General features: G+C 37.9%; 1 protein-coding gene across 2 annotated transcripts in view; it reads left to right on the forward strand.

Annotated features, from left to right (window-relative positions):
- LOC128253275 (carbohydrate sulfotransferase 4) overlaps positions 1 to 14,572 on the forward strand; it is a 33,670-nt gene extending 19,098 nt beyond the window's left edge. The window contains exons 2-4 of one of the 2 annotated variants that reach the window (XM_052981558.1): positions 12,935 to 13,117; positions 13,178 to 13,379; positions 13,447 to 14,572. In XM_052981558.1, the coding sequence (XP_052837518.1) occupies positions 12,935 to 13,117; positions 13,178 to 13,379; positions 13,447 to 13,578 (517 nt within the window). In that variant the 3' untranslated portion in view covers positions 13,579 to 14,572. Of the gene's footprint in view, positions 1 to 3,328; positions 3,369 to 12,934; positions 13,118 to 13,177; positions 13,380 to 13,446 lie in introns of those variants that run through there. The other variant, XM_052981559.1, reaches the window with a different exon arrangement.
- Positions 14,573 to 15,999: the final 1,427 nt, after the last annotated feature.

The raw sequence follows: 15,999 nt of genomic DNA on the forward strand, positions 1-15,999 counted from the left end.
TTGACTCATTATAATTATCAAGTTGCAATTTCGAGCTGCCGCTCTCCAGACAATTCATTCTGCTCTAAATTATTTCTGCAACTCTCCGTCCTCCGCAGTCTGTTTGCCGGCCGCGGCAGTAACATTCGAAAACTGTAAATTGTTGCCACAATAATCGCAATAATTAAAAGCGAGCCCGGCCACAAATCATGGGAAGAGTGCTCTGCGGCAATCGGCAGGCGCAGCGTGAAAAGCGGCAGCGGAAAAAAAAGAGAGGTAATTGAGGAAAATCTAGAACAATCTTGGGCTGGACGGTGGCAGGAGCTGTCGGATCTCTGGCATCGTGGGGCGTTTTGTAGAAGGGTTTTTAATAGGTAAAGACAATTAAAATATAAAATGAGCCGGCAGCATGTGGAGGAAGATACTTAAATGGCGACGGATATGGCTTAGTTACGGGCTTGACTTCTTTTCGCGGAGACTCTAGCGGATGTAGCAAAAACTATTAATTAATTATGTGCATACAAAAATTCTCCTCCTAGTTTTATTCGAGGTTTGAAGAGGTTAAGAGAGCATAAACGTTTTCCTTTTTTTTTTATTTACTTCCATCTCTGCAGGATATATGTTATATAAAAAATCTTTGTGAAAATAAAGATACAATAGTATACATGAGTCTTAATAACTTCCTTTGGTTGTTTTATGTTCATTTAATAACATTTTACACTTTTTGTAAATGTCCCTACTCCATACGAGACTTGACATTACCTAATCACTGGAGAATAGCTATAAAAATTTACATTTCGAGGTTATTGTTAGTCTCGTTCGTTTCAGAAAAATAAGTCTCATCTTTGTGGTAAACAGATGCCTGGGGTTTTGTTTATATAAACATATATACTTATTTATATATAATTTTTGTTGCCTCTGCTGCTCTGGGCTTATCGTCTCCAACTTGGACTTGCTTGTTTGTTTGTTGTTGAGGCTTTTTGCCTCTTAACCTTGAGGTTGGCTGGCGCCCAACGTGACTTTAGCTTAACAACCTGTGTGGAGACGCTCAGCGAGATGACGATTCTGCTGTCCCCAGTCCTCGCACCGGCGAAAAGCAACAAAGACACATAACAGTGTCAACGCATTCGAACAAAACCCAGCAGGTGGAGGGGCCAGGTGTTACTGGCACTGTGGTCGCATAAAAAGTTACTCAGTTCACTTTTCTTTTCCCGTTTTGTGGCTAATCTGTTCGCATATGTTTGCAAGAAGGGGCGAGGTGAGGACTGGGGCGTGTCAGCTGCGGCTGAGTGTGTCACCAAGTGGTTGTTCCGATTGCTCCTTGTTGTTTAATTAAGGCACAAAGTCAAGATTTGCATGCATGAACAACGAGACTGAAGAACCCGAAACGAGCAGGCAGAAAGTGAACTGAACGGATTAAAAGCCTGTTTATTGCCAGTTTCTCTTGGCTGATTCGATTCCAGAAAATATTATTAAATATAAGCTGCCATTTTGTATGGCTACTGATTAAAGAGTAAGTGTATTTTTTCTGGCTACAATAAGACTGTCAATTTCTGCTCACATCAGACAGAAGAATGCATTTCACTCAGTGTTGACGCTTAGCGAACAACTTGAAGAAGCTTCCGGCTTTCTTTTCGCTGCTGTTGAAGTAACGTTTGCTTACTTCTATCAACCTGAGAGTTCAGTTATATCGCCTACGTTCATCAAATGGAAAGAAAACAAAGAGACTGTGACTGCAGGGAAGACCAGCTATCAGATACAATCTATCGCGTCGAACACGAGCACAATGCAATTGAAAAGAGCCGACAGACAGGCATCTCCTATATTGATATTTCGAGGCGGGGCCGGAGTACCTTTCATTGTATAATTTTTATTACCTTTTCAGGGGGGAATGAGGGGGTTTTTTCAGGAACGGGTCGGTGCAACCTTGGTCCCCATATCTGCAAGTTGTTTAAATTAGTTCTATTCTTGTGCAATTTTCTACGTGGCACCTTTTGTGTGGCGTCGCCGTGGATGCCGCAGTCACATTCTTCTCTTGGCCGTCTCCGTTGTATTGTTGGCCACGCTTCCCAGCCGACACCTCTCCGCTCCCCTCCCCTCCCCTCCCGTGAGCCCCCTTTCCGCGGACAATTGCATTCGCCAGTACGTTTTGAATCTGTAGCTGCAAAGAGTGTGCGCTCTAATCTATTCTGCGCCATGACTGTGCCTATGAACGTGTATCCATGCAATTTGTGCACATTTCGCGCGCTGTTATAAACGCGAAATTAATTTCAGATCTCTCCGCTCCACACCAGTATTTTCCCCCTCTTCGATTCGACAGTAATGTAGTCCAAATTGATTTTATTATGTGAAGATTTGATTCGCTTAGTCCGCCCCATAATATTGCAATTTCTAGAAGATAATTTGGTCTTCTGTAAATTGGTCACAGCTTGGAACTTTGTGTTAATTCAATACTATTATTATGAGTACTAGATTTAATATTGTTATGGTTTTTTTTTGTTTCCTATACTGTTCGGAGGGTATTATAATTTCGGTTAACAGTTTTTAACGCAAGGATAGGTTTCTAATCTGTTACTTACGTTTCAGAATTACGTATAGTTTCGTATAAAAAGTGCCAACAAAATTCATCGGATTTTCGATACAGATTTTAGAATATTTTATTATAAACTACAAACTTCTATTATTATATAAACTTCGGCTTGCCCTTGGTTTCTTTCTTTTTTGTTAAAATCATTTTTAATTTCAATTTAAAATTGTTCGACTCAAATGAATAATTTTCGCTTTTATTGTTATTGCAGTTATTTCTCAAAAGGCAACTGCAGCTGCATTTCTCTCTTGCAGTTCCCTTTCCTTTTGGTTGCCCATTTTGCTGGTTTCTTGTGCTTTTTCGCCTTTCACGTGGCCGGTGCTATTTGTCACAGATCTGCTGCAATTTATCGCTCGCGCTTGCTCCGGATAATGGCAACGTCCACACGGGTTACCCTTTCGTGCTCCATAACCAACCGTGGCGTTGCACCTCCCGTCCCACAATCTCAGTAAGCTTACCCTTCTGGAAACTCTGGTTTTGTGCCAGATGCAGATGGGTGTCTCTGTGTGGGCAGCAAAAGCTGGATTCTGGAATCTGGAGCTGGGAGCTGCAAGCTGGCTCCTTGGACCACAGCAGTTGGCCCAACGTGCGCGGCATTGATTTTGGAAATTTCAGCCAGACCTTGGCTCGTTTATTTATGATTGCCTTAATTCGTTTCCGTGGGCGGTTCATTGTATGCAACTTGTAATTGCCTTTTACTTTAAGTCTCGAAATTGAATCCGACTTTATTAACATTATTTTTCCATTTCGTTCTGCTTGCAGGTATGACAACAAGATGAACATGTAAATACAAGAAAAGTGGTTAAGCAAGTAGTGAACTAACTATAGTTTTCGTAAGTACTAACGAAAGATAAGTAAACGCTGGTTCTGTTTCACAAGATATCTCTTATCTGCAAGATACATTTCCGTTTGTTATGCAGTCTCGAGTTCTTGACAAAAGGAAAACCTCAAGAATACTGCAATTTACACGTTAAGTTCATTTATAAATCACAAGAGACTACAGCTAAATAGGGGCGTGGCAGGTCGGGGCTAACACCCAAACCCCACACACTTACAAGCAAAAGATAGGGTGAAATAGCTGGAGAAATTTTAACTGAAATGAAATTAAGTGTCAAGAAGTTAGAAGCGGTAACGCCCTCCAACGGCCACGCCCATCTCGAGCACCGCCCTTTCCTGGTCGCAAGTGGAGCAATTTATTTAAGAGTCATGAGAGGAAAAATTGTCAATTTACATGACAATCAAAAGGGGCGGCAATTGCAGCGAAAAAAGACCTCACAAAGTTCAGAGCAGGACGATGTAGGTATTGTTACTGGAATTCCCTTGCGGTAAGTCGGATTGTGTGATATTTCCGTATGCAACGAACACTTCATTGTCAGCCAGGTGACCGCTATATGTCCGGTGAATCTGCACAAAGAAACCTCGAGGGATTAAATGGCTCAAGCCACAGAAATGGCTTGCATCCTTTTTGTTTAAATGGCTACGAATGGTGAAATAACAAAAAAAATAAATTAAATGAGTGGCTGACAGCTTACATAAAAGGTCTGCCTTCTTAACAAACTACTTTTGACGTCTAAAAGGGAATCAAAGGGTGATAAACTGTCCGAATAAACTGGCTATAACCGAATGTCCAATATGACAAAAATATGGGCAATTCCAGGACTTCGCCCGCGACATTCTGACAACTTTCACATTCAAAATAAATGTGAGAAAGTGCGTTATTTTCTTTTATAATTTTTGTTTTGGTAGCTCTTAGTCATCTCTACCAATGGTAACAAACTAAACTTATATACTTGAATTGTCATGTGTCAGCTATAGGATATTGTCCAACATTAAGCACATGTTATCAAAAAGAGAAAGGGAGTGAGCTTTGTCAAGCTTAAATCAGTATACCCTTGCCAGACAGCTAAAAACTTAACTTTTGTAACACAATGATAGTATTAGTTAAAACAACAATAATTAAAATAAACGTATAAGATTAGATTATTAGATTTAATTTTTATGCCAATCCATGGTAAATATAAAGGAGAATAAAAACTGCACTCCAGATTGTTTGAGGTTTCAAGATTCGATTATAATACCCTTGCAGAGGGTATTATGCTTTCAGTCAGAAGTTTGCAATGCAATGAAGGAAACATTTCCGACCCTATAAAGTATATATATTCTTGATCAGCATCACTAGGCGAGTCGATCTAGCCATGTCCGTCTGTCCGTCCGTTTCTACGCAAATTAGTCTCAGTTTTAAAGCTATCTGCATGAAACTTCCCAAAAAGTTGTGTTTGTATTGCAGGTAGTATATAAGTCGGAACGAGCAGGATCGGACGACTACAGCTCGATAAAAAAATTACAAAAAATCGGACGACTATAGCATATAGCTTCCATAGGAACAATCGAAAAAAATTTTTTTTTTAAATTATAACTTTGCTTGTTTTTTAAATTTTTTTTTTAGTTCTTCGATATATAGTAATGGTTAAATATCTTAGAATTACGGTTTTAATTTCATTAAAGTCGGACGTCTATATCATATAGCTCCCAAAGAAATAATAAAAATATATAAAATCTATCTAATAATTGAGCTGCAAATCATCATAGCTTCAATGTTTTTCAACATATTCGCAAGTAAATCATAATTTTAATGTTTTCAAAAGTATTTAATTCTTGCAATAGCTGCAAGGGTATATGAACTTCAGCTTGCCGAAGTATGCTTTCTTTCTTGTTTTTATGTTATAATCCTCTAGGTTTGAGTATTCCGGGACCCAAGTTAATATCATTCAGGCCGTAGGCAAAGTGAAAGGAAGGTCTTGGCAGCTGAATTTATGTGGGTGTCGTACGTATAGTTGTTGAAAACGCTGCCCCATGTGCCCCATTCCACCGCCCACTTCGAACTCTTTCTTTCGGCGGAATCATCTGCGAATATGAGTCGGGGTTTCAGTAAGTTGGCACTTGGCCGCACTCTGCTGGCATCCCGGTACCGCTCAAGCTTCTTTCACTTTACGCTTTCTTAGCTGCAGCGCAAAATTCACTTTGAATCGCACAGCCAGCGAGGCATAATGACGGCGATAAGTCATTAAGTAGCTCAGCGCTCCACGCTCAACATACAACATTCAACGCGTTAGGAGGCAGCGCAAAGTCAATGGATCTTGGGTAGAGGGTGTCTGAGGGGTGGGATTGGGGGCGGCTACGGTCTATTCATATTATTCAAGCGTTCTGTTTTCGCAAGAAACGGGTAGCGCAAGTGCCGCAGGGTGAATGCATTCTTAACTAGGGTAGAGGGGAAGTTGCCAAAAAGACTGAAAGAAATTTTAAGAAACCAATAAAAACATAGAGCGATTTCTAGTTAATTGAAACTGAAGTTTCAGTTGTATATAGGCAAAATTGTGTAAATACATTCTCAAGACACCTTGTGAGCAAGCAATGAAAGTTAAAAACATAACAAAGCTGTTTACAAGCTCTTAAATCTCTTTAGGTTTAAGATTCACATTTTCCAATCGACATGTCAGTTAAAAACTCTGTCTCAATATAATGGCGAGTGCATTTTTATTTCTTCTTAATTCTTAATGAGAAACCAAAGATATTCTATGGATTTCCAGAAACTAGCCTCTCTGAGTTTGCCATGTATAAATTATTTCACTTCACTTTATTTCCTTTAAGTTTCCTTGCCCACCATTTTCATTAAAAGTTTCAAGCGACTCACATAAATTTCAATCAAGATTTAGTGACCCCCATTGATTTTACTTTGTCCAGGAAAAGTTTCCAGGCGTGCGAAATTCAATTAGATCGAAAGTCAATCAACTGCAAGGGGGTGGTCAAAATCACATCAAAGGGCGTTTCGTATGCATTTGGAATTTGTAAATAATAATGATGTAATTGCACAATTAGTTTGATAATCGGCTAAAATACCTGCGGACTGATCAGTTGCAGCTGATTAAAAAGGTTATTAAAGCCGTATATCCCTCATATTTTAGGTTTTCTATTGTCTTAACACAGTTCAAACAAATTGCCTGGCGTTTGTCCTTTTCTCACTTTCGTCCTTCGCCCTTCATCACTGCCGTCGTCATCATCATCATTATCATCATCATCATCGTTATCAGCACACACGGGTTTGTGAATTTCTGTGGTTGCCTATCAAAAACATCGCCTAAGGCTTCATGTCAAATGCACGAGCCCAATAAATTTCATTCTTTTGGCAGCACAAAAACCAAACCTGACAATGGGAGCTCGAGGTTAGGTTAAGGTACAGTGTCTGGAAACTTTTTTAGCAATTGATTAAATTAAACAGTATTTAAGGGCTCTTTTTGTTGAGGACTACAAAATAGTGTAGTATAGTATCCATAGTAGAGTGCCAAAATATTGAGCTTAAAATGTATTAAGGTACTAAAATGAGAAGGTAAATGTAGTCTTTGGCGATATTTTTTAGAAACGGGATTTTGTTATTCAGTAAAAATAATATTTAATGATTAATAGTTAGTAACCATGTCGATAAAAAGCTTTAAACGCATTAACATAACAATTAAATGGAAATTAGTGATTTATTTATAGTTTTTGTTGTAGGATTTCAGATTGTAAATAAGTTAAAATAAAACTAATATTTTTTTTTGTAAGTCGAACAATTTTTTAATAGCCTACATTTTTCTTATTTATTTTTTTATTTGTATTTTTTAATATTGTCAATCCTCACAGAGCGTATTACAATTTAGGTCAAAAATTTATTTAATTACGATTTTGTAACCTGCTATAATTTGTGCTTTTGGAACGGTTGCTCTATTCCTTTTTGGTTATTACACTGTGCAATCAAGCCATTTTGCCGAGACCCTTTGACTATCTCCTGTCTTATAGGTGGATAGGTGAGGTACTTAGGTGCATATATCCATGGCATATCCATTAGAGGCTTTCATTAGTTTGTTGTTAATGAAGTTTCCTAAAGGCTCCTTCAACTTTGGCAGTTGCTGAGGGGAGGGTTTCACAAAAAATAAAGCAATGAGAGCTTTAGATAGTTACTCTTCAAATATACCCCAGCACTGCCTCCATGGGCAAACCTCCGAAGTGATTCTCTTTTTGCCAACATCCAAACCTCCTAACTGCCAACCCTGTTTGCCGCCATCTGCGACTCTGGGCCTTTCTCTTTTGCCACTCGACTTGGCCGCATCCCGGTTGACTTTGATTGACATTTGCTGTTGTTTGCATTGCCGGAACAATTTCAGCCTTTTCTGCTGCTACTTCACCATGATTTCATGTCGCATTTTGGGTGGCCCATTGGCTGGTTTTTGCAAATGCTGTTGCCATTGAAAATTGATCCATTCTCCTTTGGAATTGACCCAGTTGCGGATAGTATCGCATTATCCTTAGGATTCGCTTGATTCGATTCGTCAGTCACGCAATTTGGCTTTGAACCACTGCACAGTGGATCCGCTTGTGTAAATGGAATCAAATATTTTGATGATCGTGTTTATTAATTTTTGGCCTTTGGGCGGAACCACTGTGCACTGACAACTTTGTTTAGGGTTCTGAATAGTAGGCATATGGCTAGTTAGGACACAATGCGATTTTGTGCTACTTGCCAAGACGATAAATAGTAAATATTACTCATTAAGTCCAGCGCAAAGAATTATAAAACTATGCTCCCTTTTTAAAGTTGCAACTTTTCATTCTTTATTATAGTCTCAAAAAAATGTCACTTTCTATCTTGAATTGCTTTCCCAAGTTTCCCTGCTGTCCGAGAGCATTAAAAGCTTATAGTTTGTCCAACTTTCCTCTGCCCCAAATCCAGCAACCCCCTGACCCGATTTCATCCATGCTAGAGATGTCCAATATACATTAAAATAATGCATTATACGAGGTAAAGTAGCCCCAACATGACCAAATTGCCTGTTAGGAGGTTTCAGTCCCTCTGCATGTCACGAGTAATTAAAATTATTACAATCCAAAGAGGGGGTAAAAGGCTATGCACTTATGTACTTTCTAAAATCAGTTCAGTTTGCTTTCTTGTTTTTCCCCCTTCAATGGAATAATTTTAGGAACGCAGTTTCCAAGTTGACTAGTACGGAATCATCGTTTTAAGCACTTTGCATGTTTTCAGAGTTTTGTGTTTGTGTTTTCGGTTGCAACACAAGAATTGGGCGGGACTGGGGGTAGTATTCGAGCATATTTTTGACTGGGCTATGGCTGAAGCTACTAGCTTCTACTGGCTTTGATATATGGGCCAAGTAAAACTGAAAGAGAATGAGTGGAAGTTTTACTACTCACATTTAAGTGCCTGCATTTTGTTTTTGTTTGGCAATTGTTAAATCGATAAATTTTCTTTTTACTTCAGTTTTGTGTTTGCGTTTTGGCCAAAAACGGCTTACACTGTAGAGCTATTTTTGTTTTGCTTCTTGTTGCTTCCGGTGTTGTGGCGACTACATTTTCGATGCGTTGGTGGTATTAATGTCGAGCATTGCAGGATTTATTTGGCTCAGTGTGCTGTTGTAGGGAATCTTTTTAGCTGTTTCAAGGATTAAAGTGGAGCTTACATAATTACATTACTGATTTTCATGCTCATGCCTTGGTCCTAAAATTGTTTACAACTTGCTTGTCAAATTGACTATTTAATATTTGGGGAATTTTTATTTAGCCCTCAGAACTGAATAAAGTTCTGAGCTCTTGTTTTTCTTTGTTTTAATTTTATTTATATTTTTTTTCATTTTTTCAACGCTACTTTCGTTTCCGTCTCTCTCCGTCGTTTTTTAACTCACACGCAGCAATTATGCACATTTTTATAAATAAACTCGCATACACGAACGTACACACGCACACGTGCTTATATTTACAAGCCTTTGGCCATCGGAGCGTATGCGTAATATTTTTTTCAGCGCTACCAAAGCGGTCACGGCGGAAAATTCAACCCATCGTGCCGCGATGGCAAACATAAATGTGAACAAATTTATGAAAACCACTTTTGCATCATACAAAACAGAAGCAAAAAAAAAATTTTGAAGGTGCCTAATTGATTGCAAAAAGTCATGAATTTATGGTGTAGAATGGGGGCGTGATGGTACTTACTAAAAATGGTATATATCTTTTTTAGATGTATGTGTGGAAACAAGCCGTAGGGAAAGCTGTTGGCAAGAGAGATCGTTTGGTCTTGATCACCGAAAGAAGTCTTAGCCTATCGTAGTGGAAAGCCATTTCCAATTTTCCACTCTCGCAGCATTTGGCTTTCCCAGCTGCCATTAATCAACATTATCAGCTTATGTCAGGCCTAAGCTCGCAAACTTCTGAAAATAATTACCCAGTACTTAGTGCGGGTATGATTTTATAAGGCGAGACATCTGCACACGCATGAGAACCCAACCGCTAAGCCACCCAAATGGTACTTGGGCATGCCAGAAGTGGGACAGACACACCGAAATGCCGGGATAAAATTCGAAGAGAGTAGAGCCTCCGCCAGAGCTGTGGGTAAATCGCTTAATGGGTCAGCCACTGGGGAGCGATACGGCCTGGGTGTATGAAAATGTATATCTTTGCTGCCTTTGCTGTCTGACTAATGATGCAAGTCGTTTCGAAAAGTTCACCTGGCCGGCGTTCGGGTTCAAGGCCTCGAGCAACACGTGAGCAACTTTTACTTTTGTTCGCCTCCGTCCGGGAAAAGTTATGTAAATAGTTGTGTATCGGGCTGGGGGTCAGTCGAATCGGTTATACTTATAGACGGTGGGGAGCACGGAGCGACCCATTATATTGATTAATCGTTTGAGGTTCTCCTCTTGTTCCAAGCTTGACCCCGAATCGGTCAACAAAAGAGCGTTGTCAGCTCGCCGGACGGCTAACTGTGAACGCATCTATCCATCATGTGTGCCACATACCAGACCATTTCTATTGGTGGCTCCGGGTATTGATTGGGCTTCTACCAAACAATTTTGCGTATATTTTGTGCAAATTTTCGGCTTTGATCTTTGGAACTGTGTCAGAATGCCGCACAACGCCACCGTAAACACAAAACGCAAATGTATAAATAAAAATAGCCAGCTAGTGAGTCAGAAATAGTGAAGATGCTTAGAAGCTTTTTGTTTTTGGGGCCAACGAGTTGCCAAAAGCCACTGTTAGTGGGTCAAAGTGGGGCTCAGTGACATGCGAATCGAGGTAGCTTCTGCTGTTCCAACTTAACATGTCCGCAATGCTGTTTTTCCAATTATTTTATATGTTTCAACGATTTTTTTCAGGGCTACGTATTTTTAACAAGCACTTATCGCCTGCATTGCCATGTGGCCATTAAAATTAAATTAAAAGCCGACTTGAATTATGGCCAACAAATGCTGCATAAATCCAATAAAAGACTGGCAAAAGCGTACAGATGTGCCAAGAGTCGACATAGTTAACAACCAATTAACAGCTGCCCAAAGCATGTTTAAAAATACTTTTAAACCAAACTATTGTTTTATTCAATTTAAATTTAGCTTGTTTTTAATTTACGCTGGCAATCTGACTGCTGCTCCCAATGCCAGATTGTGTGCAGATCCCACTTGAGAATTCTTTGACAGGCCATTTGGTTCAACATTTTTTGTTGCTGCTTATGCAAAAACTCGATGAATATTTTTAGCCAAGTGCCTCTTGTTCGCACAATTACAAAATACAAATGAAAGAAAACATCTTAAATTACTCAGCTAAAACGAAAGTGAAATTCATGCCGGCCTTCATCAGTATTGTGTTGTGTTTTGGGTCCATACACAAGTGCACTTCATCATAAATTATTTAACTTAAAAAGTAATGAAATTGAATAGTTGGTGTTGACAGATTTTTTCATCCAATTTTAAATATAAGTTTACATAATTGTTGTTGATATTGAAATATCAATTGTACATTAACAGTTGAAACAACCAAATTTAACAAAACAAATTGGTTTTCTTATTTACAAGGCAATCGAAGAAAAACATTGAATTTAACAATAAAAGAAAGATACCGTCTTAAAAGAACTAAATACAAGAATAAATTACTTCAAAATAAATATTTGTTATTTTGCTTTGGTATGATACACTTTGTAATCTAGTGGAATTATTATTTCATTGTGCATCATTCAAATAAGTATTTCATACCCCGTCACTTGCCCTTCTTGGGTACTTTGCATAAAAGTAATGTTGCGGAATTTATATTTTCCTCGTTTTTTTTGCTTTTGGAAAAGTTTTCAGTAAACATATAGATCCAGTATAGATATATATATATATATATATATATATATATATATATATATATATATATATATATATATATATATATATACACAGTAAAAACTTGTTTATAAGTGAAGAATATTATTTAATATATATCAAATATCATCAGCGATGGCAGATTTTGTCAATTTGCATGATTTATGGAGAGTTAACCATTGCTCACAATCTTTCTGTTTAATTTGATTTTCCTCAATATTATTTAAAACTTAAGTGGGAAGTATCTCTCCACATTCTTTTCAGTCTATCACATTTTGTGCTGACGACAACTAAACATATGAATAAGCTGTATATAATACGTATGTTACAATTTGCATACAGATGCAGCTACAGATGTTTACATTGTTTCAATTCGCCACAAACTCATTAGCATTGTGGTTAAGTGGGTGTATGTCGCTTTGGTGATGCCAGTGTATGTGGTTATGTGAGATCTGATGATGCTGACGTATGGCCTGGCAATAGTTGCGAATTACTAAGTGCTAAAAATTATTTGGATGGTTTATTTGGTTCCGATGCTAAATTTCGTTGATGTAGAAAATTCAAATCGGAAACAAGGTTTTAAGTTGGAACAATCTAACTAGCACTTATTTGTTTAATATGGTGCATAAACAAAATGAACTATAAGAATTGTAATTTGAACTATAAATTCAACATTTACTAGTTGGTGTATCTTCCCAGAAAAAAATACTCTGTCCTGTAACCTCCCTTTTATATCCCAAACGACCCCATTATCAAGTCAAGTTCCCGATTTCCGTTTTTGCCAATTTATCAACGTTTTGTTTTTTTTTTTCGCTAAGGCAAAACTTTTTCATGAAATTTATTTACAAATGCAATGTGTGTAGAGCAGAGGGCGCCGGTGCTGAAACTTATATACATATAAGTGTTGTAATTAAAAACAATTTTCAGTTGAACCATGTATTGCCATTAGAGTTCGGCTCGAAACTAACTCGTGCTGAGCTCCATGAAAATGCTAATTACGCTTCATTATAGAAGTTTTAATCCGATTTAATTGAAAGCCAATTCCAGGCGGGCTCCCTCCCCCCATTGTTATGCCAAAGTGAACTTCACGGCTCGGTGCCTAACTATTACGCCAGCAATTATACATCATTCATCGCATACGATACATATGACTATCTATATGAGTATTCTAACAAGTCTCCATCCCCACCCGCAGTCTCTCCAGCGTGCGGATCGTGCTGCTGGTGCGGGATCCACGAGGAACCATGCAATCGCGGCGACATCGAGTGTGGTGCGGAGGTAACGAGGACTGCGAGGATCCTCGCCTGGTGTGCCAGGACCTGCAAGATGACTACAAAACTGCTGAGCTGCTGCTGCAAAAGTATCCATCTCGTTTTAGGTGAGTTTTCTCATTCAAAGTAATCCCCCTCTTAGACATAACAAACATTTTTTCTCCCAGGACTGTACGTTATGAGGACCTATCTCTGAGCCCCAGTGAGATGACCCAGGACATTTTACAGTTCTATGGCTTGCCGTTTGATCCAGCCGTGGAGGAGTTCCTGGACACGCACACCAAGGTGAACATCGGAGGTGTCAGCTCCACATATCGCGATTCCAGATCAGCACCATTCCATTGGATGCAGGATCTAAAGCCAGAGGAGGTCGGGTCTTAAAAATGCCATGTGTTTAATAGTGAAGTGAGCTAACTTCGGTATTATTCCGTTTCAGATCAAACAAATCCAGGATGTCTGTGTCGATGCTATGGACTTGTGGGGCTATCGTCGCATTGAGAGCTTCAGCAACTTCTCCACCACGCAGCAGACCTTCGATCCCATGGTGATGCCGCCACCGTTCACGTGAAGCGGTCCTAGAGTTAGCTGATCGTTAACGATAACTGATAATGATAACTAATTCTTCTACTTGGTACATTTTGTTGTGATATCGTCGTGTTGAGCGAGCAAAAAGAAATAGGAAAAGAACGGGAACCGGAAGCAGCGAGAGATGGAGCGATTGGATGGAGAATGGAGAAGGGGGTGCAATGTGAAAACTCATTCATAGCTGGCACATTTTTGCTAAACACGCAAACACACTTAACTGAGCAATAGTTATTAATATATATAAACTGAATATACAATATGAAATGCATAATTTTAGTAATTGGCGAATTTTGTGTAGAGAGTAAAGCGGTACGAAAACCAGTCGAATATCAGATTTACATTTAGGCCTAGAATTTAAGCAAACAATAACTGAAAACTTAGTCTAAATAGGGCTGCGTATAGTGGATTGTTTACTTGGCTTTTTGATGTAAATTATTTAGGCAAACAACTTTTGTAATTCAGCTTAACAAGTGCAATGAAATCCAGTGATGTAGCATCTAAATCAACCAAAACGTATCAGAAAGAAAAAAAAGTTTGAAATTAATCGAGATGCAATTATACAACCATATTTGGCAAACCAAAAACCGTGCAATATTATCAATTCGGAAAAGAACTATTAAATCACGCTAGAATCAATTTAGACACGAATTTTCTAATGAAAATTATAAAAATGTATTAAGAAGAGCAATGGGCACTCAATTCCTACTCATAAGTTTCCTTAGGCATAAATTATTTGTATGGTTATTTAGTTGTAATTGTAATTAAATTGTACTATACTTTATGTCCTTATTAATATATAACTGAGTTATATTCGTTAATCTTTCCAAAACGATGTCCAGTAAATCGATCAAATTAGCAACAAAATATGTTAAAAGAGTATTTGGATTGTTTAATAAACTGAAAAATCCAGCAATATTTGCATAATTACACTTATTAAGCAAGATACCAACTGAATAAACACTGAATTATGAAAATAACTTTTGGTCACATCCGATGTCTTTTTTCTTAAAACTAGCGTGAAAAGTATTAATTTAAAATCTTGCTCTAGAGCGCAATAAAATGGGCATGTTTATGAATTTAGGTACATTTAGGTACAACATTTTTCGTGTGAATTAATTTTAAGATGGACTCCGAAGACGCATCTTTTTCTAATAGGTCCATGGCCGATGATGTATTTCTATTATTTCTAGACCCTAAAACCCTTAAGACAAAAACATTTTGTTTTGGTTTGTTTTAAAATTCTAGACAATCCTTAATCCTGGCTTTCTAAAGATACATGGATATCCTTTTGAAAATCTGTGAAACTTGCTATTGAAAAGATTTATATCTGGCGTCTCTCTTTTTGTATATGTTTTGGGTGTTAGACATGTGGTACGAAAAGAAAGTACATAGTATAAACAAGCAGAAACGCTTTAGTCAAGTGACCCAAATATTATTTTCCCGTTACTCAGCTTACAAATTTCAAAATAATAAGTTAGGCCCTGAAAATAACTAACAACGGTATACAGCTTAATTACTTACCTCTACCATGTACAAGAGTGCCGTGAAAGACTTTCGCGATTTGTGGGTGTTAGAGTTGACGTGGCCCCATTTTGAAATATATATCTATATATATATATATATATATTTCATATAAAGTATATATTCTTGATCAGGATCAATAGCTGAGTCGATCTAGCCGTTATCCGTTATATCTGTTCCTATTAACGTCGTGATTTTGCAGATTCACAGATTCTAGTTATATATATATAAGGCACTTATTCAGTGGCTCGTATTCATGCACGATCCTCATTACTTGACGGATTCATTGAAGCGCAGAAAAAAACAACTTTATGGATATTGCTGGGGATTTTTATGGTAATCACTTAACTTTAAGCTGTTAAACGCTAAACTCAACATTTTTGTTTAAATGTCTTCATTCTTATTCTTATGTTTGAATGCTCGCAGTTTTAACCTTTAAATGCTTAAAATTATTTCTTATACCCGTACATTTTTCGGCTCGAACTCAGCAGTTTTCTGTTTTGAGAAAGCATTTTATTAATATTTTTAGCTACGGTTTAGTTTTTTATTTATTTAGAAAAAAACCATTTGTTATTTGTCACACTGCCTCCACGAAGTAAGATAGGAAAGATCGTAATCGAGTTTATAGATTTTTTTTAAAGTTTGGAGATGCCAAAAAAAAATAAAAAAAGCCAATCTCATCGGTGTAACTTAAATGTAAAATGATTCCTACATTGATTTCTACAGTGTAGACAAGAGGCGCGACCCTCTGTGGCGAAATTTGGAAGCTGTTAGCTATACTGTGCCTTCAGATGTAAAGGAAACATGTAGAAATGGTGTAAGTTCTGAAGTAAAATGAGAACGTGAGAAATATTATGGAAAGTAAAAAAATTTACCAAGTAAA

Source organism: Drosophila gunungcola (assembly GCF_025200985.1).
Source record: "Drosophila gunungcola strain Sukarami chromosome 2L unlocalized genomic scaffold, Dgunungcola_SK_2 000008F, whole genome shotgun sequence".
Taxonomy (NCBI): domain Eukaryota; kingdom Metazoa; phylum Arthropoda; class Insecta; order Diptera; family Drosophilidae; genus Drosophila; species Drosophila gunungcola.